This window comes from Lepisma saccharinum, unplaced genomic scaffold (genome assembly GCF_977018435.1).
Source record: "Lepisma saccharinum unplaced genomic scaffold, izLepSacc3.1 HAP1_SCAFFOLD_584, whole genome shotgun sequence".
In the NCBI taxonomy this organism is placed as follows: Eukaryota; Metazoa; Arthropoda; class Insecta; order Zygentoma; family Lepismatidae; genus Lepisma; species Lepisma saccharinum.
Genome location: NW_028143257.1, coordinates 16,786 through 37,214, shown reverse-complemented (window position 1 = coordinate 37,214; position 20,429 = coordinate 16,786). Strand labels below are relative to the sequence as shown.

The following is a 20,429-nucleotide window of genomic DNA, read 5'->3' as shown; positions in this document are numbered from 1 at the left end:
TTTTTCTAATTTTTGAAAACGAATTTAACTATGTTGCCAAACCTAACTCAACCTAACCTAACCTTGTCGTGAATGGTTCGTGGGGCTATCCGTGCTTTTTCTAATTTTTAAAATCGAATTTAACTATGTTGCCAAACCTAACTCAACCTAACCTAACCTTGCCGAGAATGGTTCGTGGGGCTATCCGTGCTTTTCTTAAATTTTATAAAAGAATTTAACTATGTTTGCCTAACCTAACTCAACCTAACCTAACATGGTCGTGAATGGTTCGTAGGGATTTCCGTGAATTTTACTAATTTTTAAAAACGAATTTAAATATGTTGAATAACCTAACTCAAACTAACCTAACCTTGTCGTGAATGGTTCATGGGGCTATCCGTGCATTTTACTAATTTTAAAAACGAATTTAACTATGTTGCCTAACCTAACTCAACCTAACCTAACCTTCCCGTGAATGGTTCGTGGGGCTATTCGTGCATTTTTCTAATTTTTAAAAACGAATTTATCTATGTTGCCTAACCTAACTCAACCTAACCTAACCTTGTCGTGAATGGTTCGTGGGGCTATCCGTGCTTTTTTCTAATTTTATAAACGAATTTAACTATGTTGCCTAACCTAACTCAACCTAACCTAACCTTGTCGTGAATGGTTAGTGGGGCTCTCCGTGCATTCTCCTAATTTTATAAACGAATTTAACTATGTTGCCTAACCTAACTCAACCTAACCTAACCTTGTCGTGAATGGTTCGTGGGGCTATCCGTGAATTTTACTAATTTTTAAAAAGGAATTTCACTATGTTGCCTAACCTAACTCAACCTAACCTAACCTTGTCGTGAATAGTTCATGGGGCTATCCGTGAATTTTACTAATTTTTAAAAACGAATTTCACTATGTTGACTAACCTAACTCAACCTAACCTAACCTTCTCGTGAATGGTTCCTGGGACTATCCGTCCCTTTTTTCTAATTTTATAAACGAATTCAACTATGTTGCCTAACCTAACTCAACCTAACCTAACCTTGCCGTGAATAGTTCATGGGGCTATCCGTGAATTTTACTAATTTTTAAAAACGAATTTCACTATGTTGCCTAACCTAACTCAACCTAACCTAACCTTGTCGTGAATGGTTAGTGGGGCTCTCCGTGCATTCTCCTAATTTTATAAACGAATTTAACTATGTTGCCTAACCTAACTCAACCTAACCTAACCTTGTCGTGAATGGTTCGTTGGCCTATCCGTGCATTTTTCTAATTTTATAAACGAATTTAACTATGTTGCCTAACCTAACTCAACCTAACCTAACCTTGTCGTGAATGGTTCATGGGGCTATCCGTGCTTTTTTCTAATTTTATAAACGAATTTCGCTATGTTGCCTAACCTAACTCAACCTAACCTAACCTTGTCGTGAATGCTTCGTGGGGCTATCCGTGCTTTTTTCTAATTTTTAAAAACGAATTTAACTATGTTGGCTAACCTAACTCAACCTAACCTAACCTTGTCGTGAATGGTTCGTGGGGCTAACCGTGCTTTTTACTAATTTTTAAAAACGAATTTCACTATGTTGCCTAACCTAACTCAACCTAACCTAACCTTGTCCTTAATGGTTCGTGGGGCTATCCGTACATTCCTTTCTAATTTTATAAACGAATTTAACTATGTTTCCTAACCTAACTCAACCTAACCTAACCTTGGCGTGAATGGTTCGTGGAGCTATCCGTGCTTTTTTCTAATTTTAAAAAAACGAATTTAACTATGTTGCCTAACCTAACTCAACCTAACCTAACCTTGTCGTGAATGGTTCGTGGGGCTAACCGTGCTTTTTACTAATATTTTATAAACGAATTTAACTATGTTGTCCAACCTAACCTAACCTAACCTATCCTTGCCGTGAATGGTTCGTGGGGCTATCCGTGCTTTTGTCTAATTTTTAAAAACGAATTTCACTATGTTGCCTAACCTAAATCAACGTAACCTAACCTTGTCGTGAATGGTTCGTGGGGCTTTCGTTTTTTTTTTTCTAATTTTGTAAATGAATTTAACTATGTTGCCTAACCTAACTCAACCTAACCTAACCTTGTCGTGAATGGTTCGTGGGGCTATCCGTGCTTTTTCCTAATTTTAAAAAACGAATTTCACTATGTTGCCTAACCTAAATCAACGTAACCTAACCTTGTCGTGAATGGTTCGTGGGGCTTTCGGTTTTTTTTTCTAATTTTGTAAACGAATTTAACTATGTTGCCTAACCTAACTCAACCTAACCTAACCTTGTCGTGAATGATTCGTGGGGATATCCGTGAATTTTACTAATTTTTAAAAACAAATTTAACTATGTTGCCTAACCTAACTCAACCTAACCTAACCTTGTCGTGAATGGTTCGTGGGGCTATCCGTGAATTTTACTAATTTTTAAAAACGAATTTCACTATGTTGCCTAACCTAACTCAACCTAACCTAACCTTGTCGTGAATGGTTCGTGGAGCTATGCGTGCTTTTTTCTAATTTTATAAACGAATTTTACTATGTTGCCTAACCTAACTGAACCTAACCTAACCTTGTTGTGAATGGTTCGTGGGGCTATCCGTGCATTTTACTAATTTCATAAACAAATTTAACTATGTTGCTTAACCTAACTCAACCTAACCTAACCTTGTCGTGAATGGTTCGTGGGGCTATCCGTCCATTTTTCTAATTTTAAAAAAACGAATTTTACTATGTTGCCTAACCTAACTGAACCTAACTTAACCTTGTCGTGAATGGTTCGTGGGGCTATCCGTCCATTTTACTAATTTCATAAACGAATTTAACTATGTTGCCTAACCTAACTCAACCTAACCTAACCTTGTCGTGAATGATTCGTGGGGCTATCCGTGCTTTTTTCTAATTTTATAAACGAATTTCACTATGTTGCCTAACATAACTCAACCTAACCTAACCTTGTCGTGAATGGTTCCTGGGGTTTCCGTGCTTTTTTTTTATTTTATAAACGAATTTCACTATGTTGCCTAACCTAACTCAACCTAACCTAACCTTGTCTTGAATGGTTCGTGGGGCTATCCGTGCATTTTACTAATTTTAAAAAAACGAATTTTACTATGTTGCCTAACCTAACTCAACCTAACCTAACCTTGTCGTGAATGGTTCGTGGGGCTATCCGTCCATTTTTCTAATTTTAAAAAAACGAATTTTACTATGTTGCCTAACCTAACTCAACCTAACCTAACCTTGTCGTGAATGGTTCGTGGGGCTATCCGTGCTTTTTTATTTTCTAAACGAATTTCGCTATGTTGCCTAACCTAACTCAACCTCACCTAACCTTGTCGTGAATGGTTCGTGGGGCTATCCGTGAATTTTACTAATTTTTAAAAACGAATTTAAATATGTTGAATAACCTAGCTCAAACTAACCTAACCTTGTCGTGAATGGTTCGTGGGGCTATCCGTGCATTTTACTAATTTTAAAAACGAATTTAACTATGTTGCCTAACCTAACTCAACCTAACCTAACCTTCCCGTGAATGGTTCGTGGGGCTATTCGTGCATTTTTCTAATTTTTAAAAACGAATTTATCTATGTTGCCTAACCTAACTCAACCTAACCTAACCTTGTCGTGAATGGTTCGTGGGGCTATCCGTGCTTTTTTCTAATTTTATAAACGAATTTAACTATGTTGCCTAACCTAACTCAACCTAACCTAACCTTGTCGTGAATGGTTAGTGGGGCTCTCCGTGCATTCTCCTAATTTTATAAACGAATTTAACTATGTTGCCTAACCTAACTCAACCTAACCTAACCTTGTCGTGAATGGTTCGTGGGGCTATCCGTGAATTTTACTAATTTTTAAAAAGGAATTTCACTATGTTGCCTAACCTAACTCAACCTAACCTAACCTTGTCGTGAATAGTTCATGGGGCTATCCGTGAATTTTACTAATTTTTAAAAACGAATTTCACTATGTTGACTAACCTAACTCAACCTAACCTAACCTTCTCGTGAATGGTTCCTGGGACTATCCGTCCCTTTTTTCTAATTTTATAAACGAATTTAACTATGTTGCCTAACCTAACTCAACCTAACCTAACCTTGCCGTGAATAGTTCATGGGGCTATCCGTGAATTTTACTAATTTTTAAAAACGAATTTCACTATGTTGCCTAACCTAACTCAACCTAACCTAACCTTGTCGTGAATGGTTAGTGGGGCTCTCCGTGCATTCTCCTAATTTTATAAACGAATTTAACTATGTTGCCTAACCTAACTCAACCTAAACTAACCTTGTCGTGAATGGTTCGTTGGCCTATCCGTGCATTTTTCTAATTTTATAAACGAATTTAACTATGTTGCCTAACCTAACTCAACCTAACCTAACCTTGTCGTGAATGGTTCATGGGGCTATCCGTGCTTTTTTCTAATTTTATAAACGAATTTCGCTATGTTGCCTAACCTAACTCAACCTAACCTAACCTTGTCGTGAATGCTTCGTGGGGCTATCCGTGCTTTTTTCTAATTTTTAAAAACGAATTTAACTATGTTGCCTAACCTAACTCAACCTAACCTAACCTTGTCGTGAATGGTTCGTGGGGCTAACCGTGCTTTTTACTAATTTTTAAAAACGAATTTCACTATGTTGCCTAACCTAACTCAACCTAACCTATCCTTGTCCTTAATGGTTCGTGGGGCTATCCGTACATTCCTTTCTAATTTTATAAACGAATTTAACTATGTTTCCTAACCTAACTCAACCTAACCTAACCTTGGCGTGAATGGTTCGTGGAGCTATCCGTGCTTTTTTCTAATTTTAAAAAAACGAATTTAACTATGTTGCCTAACCTAACTCAACCTAACCTAACCTTGTCGTGAATGGTTCGTGGGGCTAACCGTGCTTTTCACTAATATTTTATAAACGAATTTAACTATGTTGTCCAACCTAACCTAACCTAACCTATCCTTGCCGTGAATGGTTCGTGGGGCTATCCGTGCTTTTGTCTAAATTTTAAAAACGAATTTCACTATGTTGCCTAACCTAAATCAACGTAACCTAACCTTGTCGTGAATGGTTCGTGGGGCTTTCGTTTTTTTTTTTCTAATTTTGTAAATGAATTTAACTATGTTGCCTAACCTAACTCAACCTAACCTAACCTTGTCGTGAATGGTTCGTGGGGCTATCCGTGCTTTTTCCTAATTTTAAAAAACGAATTTCACTATGTTGCCTAACCTAAATCAACGTAACCTAACCTTGTCGTGAATGGTTCGTGGGGCTTTCGGTTTTTTTTTTCTAATTTTGTAAACGAATTTACCTATGTTGCCTAACCTAACACAACCTAACCTAACCTTGTCGTGAATGATTCGTGGGGCTATCCGTGAATTTTACTAATTTTTAAAAACAAATTTAACTATGTTGCCTAACCTAACTCAACCTAACCTAACCTTGTCGTGAATGGTTCGTGGGGCTATCCGTGAATTTTACTAATTTTTAAAAACGAATTTCACTATGTTGCCTAACCTAACTCAACCTAACCTAACCTTGTCGTGAATGGTTCGTGGAGCTATGCGTGCTTTTTTCTAATTTTATAAACGAATTTTACTATGTTGCCTAACCTAACTGAACCTAACCTAACCTTGTTGTGAATGGTTCGTGGGGCTATCCGTGCATTTTACTAATTTCATAAACAAATTTAACTATGTTGCTTAACCTAACTCAACCTAACCTAACCTTGTCGTGAATGGTTCGTGGGGCTATCCGTCCATTTTTCTAATTTTAAAAAAACGAATTTTACTATGTTGCCTAACCTAACTGAACCTAACTTAACCTTGTCGTGAATGGTTCGTGGGGCTATCCGTCCATTTTACTAATTTCATAAACGAATTTAACTATGTTGCCTAACCTAACTCAACCTAACCTAACCTTGTCGTGAATGGTTCGTGGGGCTATCCGTGCTTTTTTCTAATTTTATAAACGAATTTCACTATGTTGCCTAACATAACTCAACCTAACCTAACCTTGTCGTGAATGGTTCCTGGGGCTTTCCGTGCTTTTTTTTTATTTTATAAACGAATTTCACTATGTTGCCTAACCTAACTCAACCTAACCTAACCTTGTCTTGAATGGTTCGTGGGGCTATCCGTGCATTTTACTAATTTTAAAAAAACGAATTTTACTATGTTGCCTAACCTAACTCAACCTAACCTAACCTTGTCGTGAATGGTTCGTGGGGCTATCCGTCCATTTTTCTAATTTTAAAAAAACGAATTTTACTATGTTGCCTAACCTAACTCAACCTAACCTAACCTTGTCGTGAATGGTTCGTGGGGCTATCCGTGCTTTTTACTAATTTTATAAACGAATTTAACTATGTTGAATAACCTAGCTCAACCTAACCTAACCTTGTCGTGAATAGTTCGTGGGGCTATCCGTGCTTTTTTCTAATTTTATAAATGAATTTAACTATGTTGCCTAACCTAACTCAACCAAACCTAACCTTGTCGAGAATGGTTCGTGGGACTATCCGTGCATTTTTCTAATTTTATAAACGAATTTCGCTATGTTGCCTAACCTAACTCAACCTAACCTAACCTTGTAGTCAATGGCTCGTGGGCCTATTCGTGCATTTTACTAATTTTAAAAAACCTAATTTCACTATGTTGCCTAACCTAACTCAACCTAACCTAACCTTGTCGTGAATGGTTCGTGGGGCTTTCCGTGCTTTTTTCTAATTTTGTAAACGAATTTAACTATGTTACCTAACCTATCTCAACCTAACCTAACCTTGTCGTGAATGCTTTGTGGGGCTATCCGTGAATTTTACTAATTTTTAAAAACGAATTTCACTATGTTGCCTAACGTAACTCAACCTAACCTAACCTTGTCGTGAATGGTTCGTGGGGCTATCCGTGCATTTTCCTAATTTTTAAAAACGAATTTAACTATGTTGCCTAACCTAACTCAACCTAACCTAACCTTGTCGTGAATGGTTCGTGGGCCTATCCGTGAATTTTACTAATTTTTAAAAACGAATTTCACTATGTTGCCTAACCTAACTCAACCAAACCTAACCTTGTCGAGAATGGTTCGTGGGACTATCCGTGCATTTTTTTTTTTTAAAAACGAATTTCGCTATGTTGCCTAACCTAACTCAACCTAACCTAACCTTGTAGTCAATGGCTCGTGGACCTATTCGTGCATTTCACTAATTTTAAAAAACGAATTTCACTATGTTGCCTAACCTAACTCAACCTAACCTAACCTTGTCGTGAATGGTTCGTGGGGCTATCCGTGAATTTTACTAATTTTTATAAACGAATTTTACTATGTTGCCTAAGCTAACTCAACCTAACCTAACCTTCTAGTGAATGGTACGTGGGGCTATCCGTCCCTTTTTTCTAATTTTATAAAGGAATTTAACTATGTTGCCTAACCTAACTCAACCTAACCTAACCTTGTCGTGAATGGTTCGTGGGGCTATCCGCGAATTTTACTAATTTTTAGAAACTAATTTCACTATGTTCCCTAACGTAACTGAACCTAACCTAACCTTGTCGTGAATGGTTCGTGGGAATATCCGTGAATTTTACTAATTTTTAAAATCGAATTTCGCTCTGTTGCCTAACCTAACTCAAGCTAACTTAACCTTGTCGTGAATGGTTCGTGGGGCTATCCGTGAATTTTACTAATTTTAAAAAAACGAATTTTACTATGTTGCCTAACCTAACTCAACCTAACCTAACCTTCTCGTGAATGGTACGTGGGGCTATCCGTCCCTTTTTTCTAATTTTATAAAGGAATTTAACTATGTTGCCTAACCTAACTCAACCTAACCTAACCTTGTCGTGAATGGTTCGTGGGGCTATCTGTGCATTTTTATAATTTCTCAAAACGAATTTAACTATGTTGCCTAACCTAACTATACCTAACCTAACCTTGTCGTGAATGGTTCGTGGGGCTATCCGTGCTTTTCTCTAATTTTATAAACAAATTTAATTATGTTGCCTAACCTAGCATGTGTGGCGATGGATATTTGAAGAAGCCGTCTTTTCGCACGTCATTTCAGAATTTTAATTGTTCTTGAATGGAAGTTGCTTCTCACCTCTACTCACCGAAATTGTCGAGACGCACAATAGAAAAAAGAAACTCACAAAGGAGATTAAACAAAAGCTTCAATATTAACGATGCGAGACGTTTTATGCAAGTTTCCAATTGACCTTGCGGTATTGCACGCCAATCGCTTTTTTTTAGGTGGTTTCCCCCGTAGGCATATTCCACCATGTCATTAACCTACAGTAGGTTGCGTTCGCAGCCGGCTGTAGGGTAATAACATAACTAACTACATTTTCAAAAAAAAAAAAAAAAAAAAAAAAGTTGAATGATGCAAATAAATATCTCCATATTCATTTGCACCTTCTAATAGGGTCGCCAGAGCCTCGACGTCATTGAAGCTGAGTGCTTCAATTGCAATTGCCTTACTAGCAAAGGAGGTTGACGTTTTGGTTCAGTCTGGAAAGCGACTTCCCCCTTGCAACCTTTTAGTTTGGGACATGATGGGTGTGTAGAAACACACGGGACAATTAATGGATGCACTTCTCTTGAGACCGTGTGTCCAGACATGTGCAACGACCGGAGGCAACTTTCTGACGTGGAAGATGCAGACAAATTGCCACGACCGAAAAGGAACATACATTTCTTCGATGTACTGCAAGCACTGCGATTGGACACGTATGGCCAGGTGCACTGCCGACAGGTCAAGGATTTAGGATTAGTGTAGGTAAGGAGGACACTCTCTGAGAACACGAAAGTCCACACACACAGTGCCTCGACTCAAGACGAAACACATTCAAGGAAGCTCAAGTACGGACTAGTATTGGGCTACAATAGCCTCGGTCGTCACGTACAGGGCAAGGGTTAGGGAATTGAGAAAGATAGTGCATACACACTGTTTCTGAACACGAAGGTCCAGACGCAGTGGCACGACTAAAATGAATTAAGTTGAAGCGACGTAACGTAGGCACTGCAATTGGGCAGGAACTGCCACGCGGAGTACCTACAGGCCAAGGATATGGGAATGCCGAAAACAACGAGGACACTGTGTCTGAACACGAATGTCCACACACACAGTGCCTCTACTCAAGACGAAACACATTCAAGGAAGCTCAAGTACGGACTAGTATTGGGCTACAATAGCCTCGGTCGTCACGTACAGGGCAAGGGTTAGGGAATTGAGAAATATAGTACGTACACACTGTTTCTGAACACGAAGGTCCAGACGCAATGGCACGACTACAATGAATTAAGTTGAAGCGACGTAACGTAGGCACTGCAATTGGGCAGGAAGTACCACGCGCAGTACCTACACGCCAAGGATATGGGAATGCCGAAAAAACAACGAGGACAATGTGTCTGAACACGAAGGTCCACGCACACAATGCCTGAACTCAAGAGGAAACACATTCATGGAAGCTCAAGTACGGACTAGTATTGGGCTACAATAGCCTCGGTCGTCACGTACAGGGCAAGGGTTAGGGAACTGAGAGAAACATAGTGCGTACACACTGTTCCTGAACACGAAGGTGCAGACGCAGTGGCACGACTAAAATGAATTAAGTTGAAGCGACGTAACGTAGGCACTGCAATTGGGCAGGAACTGCCACGCGCAGTACCTACAGGCCAAGGAAATGGGAATGCCGAAAAAACAACGAGGACACTGTGTCTGAACACGAAGGTCCACGCACACAGTGCCTCGACTCAAGACGAAACACATTCAAGGAAGCTCAAGTACGGACTAGTGTTGGGCTACAATAGCCTCGGTCGTCACGTACAGGGCAAGGGTTAGGGAATTGACAAAGATAGTACGTACACAGCGTTTCTGAACACGAATGTCCAGACACAGAGGCACGACTAAAATGAATTAAGTTGAAGCGACGTAACGTAGGCACTGCAATTGGGCAGGAACTGCCACGCGCAGTACCTACAGGCCAAGGAAATGGGAATGCCGAAAACAACGAGGACACTGTGTCTGAACACGAAGGTCCACGCACACAATGCCTCGACTCAAGACGAAACACATTCATGGAAGCTCAAGTACGGACTAGTATTGGGCTACAATAGCCTCGGTCGTCACGTACAGGCCAAGGGTTAAGGAATTAAGAAAGATAGTACGTACACACTGTTTCTGAACACGAAGGTCCAGACGCAGAGGCACGACTAAAATGAATTAAGTTGAAGCGACGTAACGCAGGCACTGCAATTGGGCAGGAACTGCCACGCGCAGTACCTACAGGCGAAGGATATGGGAATGCCAAAAAAAAACGAGGACACTGTGTCTGAACACGAATGTCCACACACACAGTGCCTCTACTCAAGACGAAACACATTCAAGGAAGCTCAAGTACGGACTAGTATTGGGCTACAATAGCCTCGGTCGTCACGTACAGGGCAAGGGTTAGGGAATTGAGAAATATAGTACGTACACACTGTTTCTGAACACGAAGGTCCAGACGCAATGGCACGACTACAATGAATTAAGTTGAAGCGACGTAACGTAGGCACTGCAATTGGGCATGAAGTACCACGCGCAGTACCTACACGCCAAGGATATGGGAATGCCGAAAACAACGAGGACACTGTGTCTGAACACGAAGGTCCACGCACACAATGCCTCGACTCAAGACGAAACACATTCATGGAAGCTCAAGTACGGAGTAGTATTGGGCTACAATAGCCTCGATCGTCACGTACAGGGCAAGGGTTAGGGAATTGAGAAATATAGTACGTACACACTGTTTCTGAACATGAAGGTCCAGACGCAGTGTCACGACTCAGATGATTTTAGTTCAAGCGACGTAACGTAGGCACTGGAATTGGGCACGAACTGCCACGCGCAGTACCTACAGGGCAAAGATTTATGAATGTGCAAATTAACGAAGACACTGTGTGTGAACACGAAGGTCCACACACAGTACTTCGACTGAAGACGAAACACATTCAAAAAAGCATGAAAGCTGATTCTGAGAAGCAGTATTGACATGATGAAATATGAAGAAAGATTGCACTGCTATTCGTCGTCAATTGGCATGAGAAATATGTACAGACCAAGGTACTAGGATCACTGTTTCCCATGAAGAATATCGAAAAGCAGTGCTATGAATGAAGACCATCGGTGAACATATGTGCAAAGAGCTCAATGTCCACTAACGCTAATTTACTGTGAAGCAAAAAAAAATAGTGAATTTATGTGACCATGAAGTTGGTCATAACAGTAATTTCTATAGTATGATAGTACATTCAACAGGCACAGTCAAAGAACAGCGCTTGTCTAGGATATTCCAAGCGAACGGCGTCAAGTGTGAGTGTGTTGCATTTCAAACAAATCAGTACAAAGAAATTCTCAACACAAATTTTCACACATTACAGTCATCACTGAGAATGATGAAACTTGAAGCAAGGCACTTTACTGACTGTATCTGAGGTCAATAGTAATTCACAGCACTTTAGTAAAACTACAATAACTGTAGTGCATGAAGAAAGAGGACACAAAGTTTTGATCACATTTTCCTGCGTACCTGGAAAATTAAGTGACCTCATGACTAATGAATGAATGTGCAATTATATGATGAAGACATAAATTTGGTTGATTTACTGTAATAAAACTATGTAGTGACTCGCTGTATCTCATGGATTGGAAAATTTAAGATACATTGCTGTTATAAATAGTTCATACTGAATGTAAAAGTGCAATGTAAGTACATTATTTTTACATATTCAGTTTACAGTCTATAAATTCCTGCAAATTAGCAAATATGAAACTTCTGCCTTTCTATACACAACGTGAAATTAACACGTTCGTCTTATCTAAGGCAGGTAAGGATATTTTAAGTAAAAATTGCTTCACATAATTAGTGATGCGCTTTGAAATTGACATCCTACATCAGTTCAATGGTTTCAACAGCAATACACTTAATGTTTCAATAGCAATACATTCAATGAGGCACTAAACATTTTTCGTTTGGTAAAAAAGACTGATAGCTTGTAGTACAATTTGCAATTTGATGACTAGAACTGTGAACAAACAAATAAGTGTTCCATGCATTGAGAACAGTTATGTTGAAATGAATCTGAACATCACGGACAATGAGTACTCGATGGTGCCATGGTGGTCAAGTGTAACATACTTAAGAAATACGAAAGAGTGGAATAGAGCTACTGCAGGGAGGGACAGCAGACTTAAGTTTCGTCACATTTTCCTGTATTGGTGCAAAACTCTGTGACCTTACACTACCTATATGTATCTGTTTATTATTAACACAACAGTACTGTAACGTATATGACCATTCATGAACTGGAGATGAGAAAAATAGGATTGTCATTTCGTTTCTATAATTCGACAATATAATCGCTCCATTTATTTTTATTTTTTTTTACAAAATTTCAGGCATACTGTTACAACGGCCATCGATACTGAACATTAATCTTTAATATAAAGAGACTACTTGTACATAGTCACGATATAGACTATAAATTACCGGAACTAAAATATATCAAAGTACTGTCTTTCTTTAGGGTACATCAAAGTTATGTGTAGCTCTGATAGAAGACATGTAAAGATAGTTTAGGTAATAATCTCTAATAGTCATATAGAGGTACTGCACTGAGGAGCAGCACGTATAGTATTGATCACATTTTTATAAAAAAAATTGTGACCTGACACTAGAGTTTATTTTCATGAAGTTATTAAATGTTAAGAGAACAGTACTGTAACATACATCATACTTCATGAACTGAACTTATTTTAACATGACAAAAATAGAAAATTCATTAGCTTTCTTGTAAGCAAATAATACACTAACATCTTATGTGGTAAACAGTATGAATTTGATTTTCACATTTTCATTATATGAGCACTTCGCACCTGCCATGTTATATTGCGTGGAGACTGTTACCATAATGAATATTCTATCTGTAACACTATAGTGTCACAAAGAAATAGTAATAATGAAAATTAACAGTGCGTGAAATGTTGGTGGAAATAAGTATACCAACCATTGGCATTAAAAAATCATGCTAAAGCATCAATTTAATGCAATAATCTAAAAATAAACATGTGCCTTTCTTTGAGCAACATGATAATAAGATGTTCTTGTAATGTAAGGCACATAATAGAACTTTAAATAATAGTCCCCAACACTCATATAGAGGTACCAAAGCAAGGAACAGCATGTATATTATTGGTAACGTTTTCGTGGCAAGTTGAAAATTTTGTTATGTGAGAGTAAATTTGACTTATATGTAGTGAGTTACTGTCAGAGCAACAACACTTTAGTCTACATTATTTCTTGTGAAATGAACGTGAAATAAACACATTCGTCTCAAGTAAGGCACATATTAATAATTTAAGTAATATGTCATGTACATAATAAAAAAGGACTGTAAGTGCTACAAAATTAGTCCTGTACGTTAACATGACAGTGAATGGAAAATGCTGTACATATTCAATGTTTTAATAGCTGAAATACATTGTACCTCCTGCAGAAACAATACATGTTCTGCAGGAACATTTCTGAATGTTTGCAATTTGCAATTAATAAATGTGTGACGGATATATTGATATGTAGATACCTGGCTGAATTTCGTGCAACGTTCTGAGCCTATCGCATACTTTGGTTAAATGAAAGTCTCCTGCATGAACAGCAAGGCACATGTCAGTTGTTGGTATTATAAATTACCAACGTACAATTAACTTGCTGCCGAGAAGGGCAATGTGAAGAACATTGTGTGCAAATCTACTATCCAGGAAAGTGATTGCATGGAGTGGACTAAAACAATGTTATGAGGTACTTTACTTCCTAAATGGAAAGTGAATTGACCTGAGTGCAGACTTCATTTATAGAAGTATGGTAATTTTGTAAATGGGTGAACATGTTGATGGAGCATATTCAAAATGTTGAACCTGGATTGATGTAGAAAAGTACAGAGTGACAATCTTTCCCAGAGGAAAATAACCAAGTCACTCCGTACAGGGAGATGATGTGAAACAACACACCACCTCCCAGTAATTGATTTGAGGCAGCTAGGATGTTTTTACTCAAATTATGTATGCGATAGGAAAAAGAGTATAAAAAACTTATTTGGAGATGCTGAGTAAAGAAGATGTTTATGTTAGAACACAAAAACCGTGCATGAGTGGAGGACTTATGGGAATGAAGAATATTACCATTCAACATGCAAGGAAGTTACAGTAAATAAAAAAATTCCTTGTGGTGGAAGAGAAACACCGGTGAGTGGATTACCTGCCTTTCTCATGCACGGTACAATACGTTAGAGATACTGAGTATTTGTACTAAGTATTTTCTATGTGTGTTATAATTATTTCAATAAGAAATGGTTATGTTATGTATGAATATAAATTGCGGGAGATTGCATTAGAGGAACTTAGTTAGTTACTTACAGGACTCCTGGAAAGACGACGTTTCTGGTGTAGACGGTGTCGTCCTGGGGAAATACCTTCCCCTGGTCTGCAGTCTTCTCGACATACACCTTCACGTCGTCTGGTCTCCTAGCTCTGGAAAACGCCACGTAAAGCTGTCCGTGGCTGAAGCAGGGCTTTGGCAGGAAGATCCCCACTTTCCTCAGAGTCTGTCCCTGGGCCTTGTTGATGGTCATGGCGTAGCAAGGCCTCACAGGGAACTGAGTCCTGGTCATCGGTTTAGGTAAGATAGGGTCGCGGGCCTGCATAGTCATTCGGGGTATGTAACCTAGCTGCCTCTCGTCTCGGTTGTCCAGGTATTCAACCGTAAGGACGTGCTCCATCATGTTCACCACTTTCATTCTGGTACCGTTGCACATCCCCATCTGTATGTCCAGATTCCTGAGTAACATGACTATGCAGTTGTTCTTGAGGACGAGCTCATGTGGAGGTAACGATGGTTGGTTGACAGAGTTCAGCATCTCCATGGAGGCGTAGAAGTTATGCTCAGGATCATTGTCGTAGTCGTCTGCACTCAGGTACGTTTTGGACTCGCCAGGTATCCTCTCCATGATAAATCGATTTACTTCCTCCACATTAACGTTGGTTGGGGTCAGCACGGCTCTCTGGAAGGCGTCTTCGCAGAAATCGTCTCCGAAGACCGACGTCAGCAACACATCCCTCGATGCCACCAAGCTCACGTCGGGGACCGCCACTAGATCCCTCACGTTGCCCCTGGTCTTCGTGGGCAACGTTCCAGACCCCAAACTCAGAAGCCATTCTGAGAATTGTGCCTCGTCCTCGCCTACCCTCATGTTCCTCCTAAGGGCCAGGTGTGTCATGGTGTCCCACAGCATGGAGGACCTGATGGAAACCGCAACGATGGCTGCTGCATGTCCTCCGGGGACCACCGGCAAGACTTGGCGGAAGTCACCACCCAGGAGAACGACCTTGCCCCCCATCGGATGTCGAACGTTCAGCAAGCGACGCAGGAAACGGTCGACTGCTTCAAGTGCGTGCTTGCTGGACATGGGGGCTTCGTCCCAGATGATCGCAGAGCAGTCTCTGATGCGCTGGGCCTCTTCAGACTGGAACTTGAGGCCCACAGCTGTGTCCACGTCCAGGGTGAACGGCAACCTGAACGTGCCGTGGACTGTCCTTCCGCCGATGAGCAAGCGCGCTGCCACTCCTGTCCAAGCAACGGCAGCCACTTGCTTGTCACCCCTACGAAGATGCGTGATGATGGTGTTGTAGAGGTGAGTCTTGCCTGTTCCTCCTGGCCCGTCAACGTAGAACATCCTTGCGTTGGCATCCGGCGCATCCTCCGAATCCACGACCGCACCCATAACCCGGTCGAAGATGGCTCGCTGGTCAGGATTCAGATCCTCGATCCTGTACCGGGCGGCATCTGCTTCTCCCTCCTGGACATCCTCGTCCCCGACGATGTCCTGGTCCAGCTCTGGGAGGTTCAGATCTGCCAGGGTGGGTCCTCCATTCCTCGCAAGAATGTCCGCAATCTCCCTGAGAGTACGTGCTACCGCATGCTCTTCCGTTAGGTTACGTCTAACGTAGTCGTGGATGAGGTCAGGTCGATATGTATCCCAAATGCGCCTCATCTCAGGCCATATCTCCTCCCCGACGACGGTCACCATCAGGGCGAAAAACTTCCTGAGGGACCTGGGGTGCCTGTGGCTCGCGGCTTCCCTGAAGTACAGCTCGTAGTGTTCTTCGCCGCGAACCAAGTGCCTCCGGATGCAGGCCTCCCTGAAGCTGCGACAGAGCTCTGCATCCACCTGGAGGAGGTCGTTGAAGTTTGTGGCACCCCTCACGTTCAACAGTAGCAGCCTGAGATGGAACAACTCCACGTTCGAAGGAGAGACCTCGACGATCCTTCCAAGGGTCTTGGACTTCCTCTGCCTCTCCTCCCACGTGCAGGTGGTTCGATTCCAGACGAAACGTTCCGGAACCTGCACGTATCGAAGCTCGCGGGACGCTCGCGACGTGGAGTTCAATGTGAACCAAGCATCCAGCTTGGTCGGCTTGGGCAGGGCTAACTGCTCCGGTACAATCTCCACCCCTTCCATGAAGTATATCGGCTGCTCCCCTGGTAGATGGATTGGCAGGGCGTCCACGGAGTGCGATCGTTCGTTGATGGGGTACTCGAAGATTTTCCAGATGGCTTCTGGTGACGAAACGTACCGGCAGTCGATGAAATTCTGGACCTCATCCCAGTTGATGACACCACCACCTGCTTCGTCTTGTTGCGCTTCGACGGTTATGCAGTCCAGTCCCTTGTAGATGTACTTGTAGAGGTACTTCATATTTCTGAACGTGGTGCAGAACTCGAAGTTGATGTGGGACTGGAACTTCATCGTTGCGTGGACGTTGTAGGGCACAACTCTGCGGTTGTCAATGACAGACCCATCTCGCATGATGAACGTTCTTCCATTCACGGGTCTTCTGTAGAAAACGCCCCGGTTGGGGAAGATCACTGTCTCCTCCCTGGAGGGCTTGGGGTACCCCTTTGAACACCTGCCGGACGACATGCAAGGTGCTCCTGGGTTGGCATCCCCGCAGGGTCTGTGGATGTTCTGCCCGGTGATCAGCGCGTATAGTGTCGGCTCTGTTTCGGCGTCCGGAAGATCCGCCGAGATCACCTTGTCCACGTCTTCTTCCGTAACTATCTTGTCCTCGGGCACGAAGGACACTAAGATGTGAGCATGCGGTAGTCCACGCTTCTGAAATTCGACCACATACATATGGTATTGCACAGTACCATAAAGCTGCTTCCTCAGCAGATCGTCGAGCATCTCGTCCAACTTGCACTTGAAGACCCGACAAACCAAGTCGGGTCGATCGAGGTAGCTCCGCCCCTGGTGCAAGTTGGACTGTATTTCCGGCCAGTACGGGTTGCAGGTGAAGGTGATCAAAAGATCAGGTTTCCCGTATCGTGAGACTGTTGTCATGGCGTCGAGATACTGGCCGTTCATGTATCTGGGAGATCCGGGATGGTCCCTGGGGAGTACCACTATCCTCCCCGGTCTCACGTTCTCTTCCCTGGCTCGGTTGTGCACGTAGTTCCTCAGTGACGTGTATGTGTCGGCTTTCAGGCGTGATTGATTACTCCTGATGTACTGGAGGTCGTTGGACTCGACTTTGACCCAAGCGTCGACGATGTACTGCTGGAAGAGCTTCCCGGATTCATGCAGCAACGAGAACCCTCTCCTCACCTGGAGGCGGTTTCTGTAGAACATCCTCATCGTCACGTTGAAGTTCGGGTCTGACGCCTCAACAGCTTCGACGCAGTAACCATAGTCTCCTGCTGGGAATAGGAGAGGGTACGTCATCGGGTCGGCAAACCTACTGAAGCTGTTGATTGTCGAGTATTCCCTCCTGTCCCTGGGGTATATGATCAGGTCCACGGGAAAAGGTGGTTCGTCGCCCGTGAACACAGCCGATATCTCGCTGGATACTGCTGGAAGGTGGAAGTTCCTGGTCTGATGAGCCATTCCATCCCGGAATGCCACTACGATGTCTGGAACGACGACTCCACCTTCATCATCGGCTGCCTGTCTGATCATCCGGATCCTCTCTCCGATGGACATAAAGTCTTGTACGAGAGGATTCCTTCGTCTCAACATGCACTCCAGCTGGAGGAGGAGGTCCTCGGGTATCAAACCTTCCAGGCTGTCCACCCTACGCTGGAGCGCTTGCGCTGAGTCGACGAAGTACAGGTGGTAGTTCCTGTACTGTGCGTCTTGGACCCCAGGTAAGCCATGCGTGCTGTGGTAGGCTTGACCACAGACGTTGAAGAAAGTCGGACCTTCTATCTGCCGTGTAGGCACAGAGGTCCGAAACGAAGACATGGCAAAGTTCGAGTTGATCAGTCTTGTATTTGTGATGTATGCCTCGGACATGTTGTGGTTGCCTGTCAAAAGGCTTGCCAGAAGCTGGGGAGGATCTCTAAGATCATGAAGCTTGAACTTGTGCTTCCGGCAGCAGACACTGTAGTTTCCGTGCGTATCACTCTTTTCTGCCCTGAAGAAAAGAGCACCACAACTCACACATGGTTGGTCCAGGTTACCAACATTATAAATCTGGATGGTCTCTGGTGTCCGGGCTTCTCGATACGCCCTACCATGGGTCGCCTTCCTAGGCACACGGTCGTGGTCCCGTCCAGCCAGAGGTACGTCATCCACTGCAGCAACGGCAGGGATCTCGTCGCGTGCTTGGTCAACCACAGCTAACCTCTCTGCTGGAACGACTACTGGGACACCCTCATGGTAGTCGAAAATACGTCTTATGTCAGACGGCGAAGCAGGTGGTGCTTGATTTTCTTCCGGTTCATTTTGTTGGCCGTTGTGGTCGTCCTCCTCCTCAGGCATGTCGACATCGCACAGGCACTCCTGTGCCTCTGGCGCCGTGATCGTCGAGGATGCCGATGATCTTGAAGTTGACCTGAGGAGCCTTGGCCAGCACACCTCCCTGTCCTCGTCACCCACGTCGCGTGGACCCACATCTTCCTCGCAGGACACCGTGCTGGTCTGGGATCCTGCGAAGAACGCTTCGTGGATGAGAGGTGTGCTCATCCTTGAAGGGCCAGCTAGAGCGTCCACTTCCCTTGTGGAAGGTGCCCTGGACGTCGCTGGATGGTACCATGATGGACCTGGTAATGGATCGATGTCTGCCAAGACATTGATTTGCCCTTCCTTGGATGTGGATGCTGTGGACGTAACGGGAGACATTCTACTTTTAAACAAACCCCAATGTCTCCGTACTACATATATACACTAACACAAAAACGTTTCGAAAATAAAACAAATTAAAGTTAAATGAAAGTTCTCGTAATTGTATAATGAACTTACAAATTTCTACTGAAAATTAGCAACATCATAACAGATTTTGTTGTCAAGATGTAAGCATTCTATTCTGAAACAATCACTGCAAGAAAATTATATCCAGCAGTGTCTTAGTTTTGTTCTGAAAAAAAAATTTTAATTCTTAAATTCCATGTAGACCAATTTCTCTATAAATTAAAATACTACCTAGGTGGGAAGATATCAGCCTAATAGAAAAACTATAAAAGTTGACACTGAGACAGAAAAGTCACAAATTCACAGGAAAGTGGTTACATTATATCACGTTTAATAATAATAATTCATAAAATATAAAACATCTCCGAAACAGGTGAGAATAATAAAAGTGCTCATGAAACGAAAAACAATTTGATTGTTATGTTTGTAGTGACACGATGGGAAGATTTTGCGACTGAGAACTTTCATTTTTTTACATAATAAAATTGAAAACTTGCACTACATCTTTGTGAAACATTGAAAATTTGCTTTATCTATTTCTAAATCATCACATTGAAGTATGTTAAAATAAAAACATTGATTTGAATGTTACAAAAGAAAATTACCATATTTTATACTTATCGAGACATTTCAGTAAAAATCACATGTCAAACAAAATCCACATTTATTTTTAACGTTCAATACATTACAGTAGAAGATATTTTATAGTAGTATAATATTATGTACTGAAATGTCAACTTTATGCTTCAGAACTTTTTACACAGTACGTGAATTCAACAAAAAAAAAAGAAAAGCTAGTTCTCAATGTAACACAACCTGAAAACTAAAAGATCAAAGAAGAGTAGTCTAAAATTAAATTCAAATCTATTCAAAGTACAACTTCATAGTTTCTCACAATTCAATTTAAAATTTCGAAATGTGCTTGAAGAAATCCACTAGAGACATATGGAATAAAGAATTGTGGGAAAGGAGGAGGGAAAGGAAACATAAATAATTAAATAGCACATCAATAAAATTGAACGCAAAATATTTAAAAAAAAATATTTATTTGCAGTTTTCGAAATTCAAATGTAGATGTATAAGTTATAAGAACCTGATAAATCCATAGTAAGGGACAGAGAGAAACTAATACATTGAAAAAATTGAATAGACATATTTAGAAGTAT

At 41.6% G+C, this 20,429-nt stretch overlaps 1 protein-coding gene across 1 annotated transcript; it reads right to left on the bottom strand.

Moving 5' to 3' along the window:
• Positions 1–14,427: 14,427 nt before the first annotated feature.
• On the bottom strand, positions 14,428–19,194 carry LOC145983043 (uncharacterized). Its single transcript, XM_083116326.1, has one exon. It carries the CDS (start codon positions 19,192–19,194, stop codon positions 14,428–14,430), a length of 4,767 nt encoding a protein of 1,588 aa, XP_082972452.1.
• Between the last annotated feature and the right edge of the window lie 1,235 nt (positions 19,195–20,429).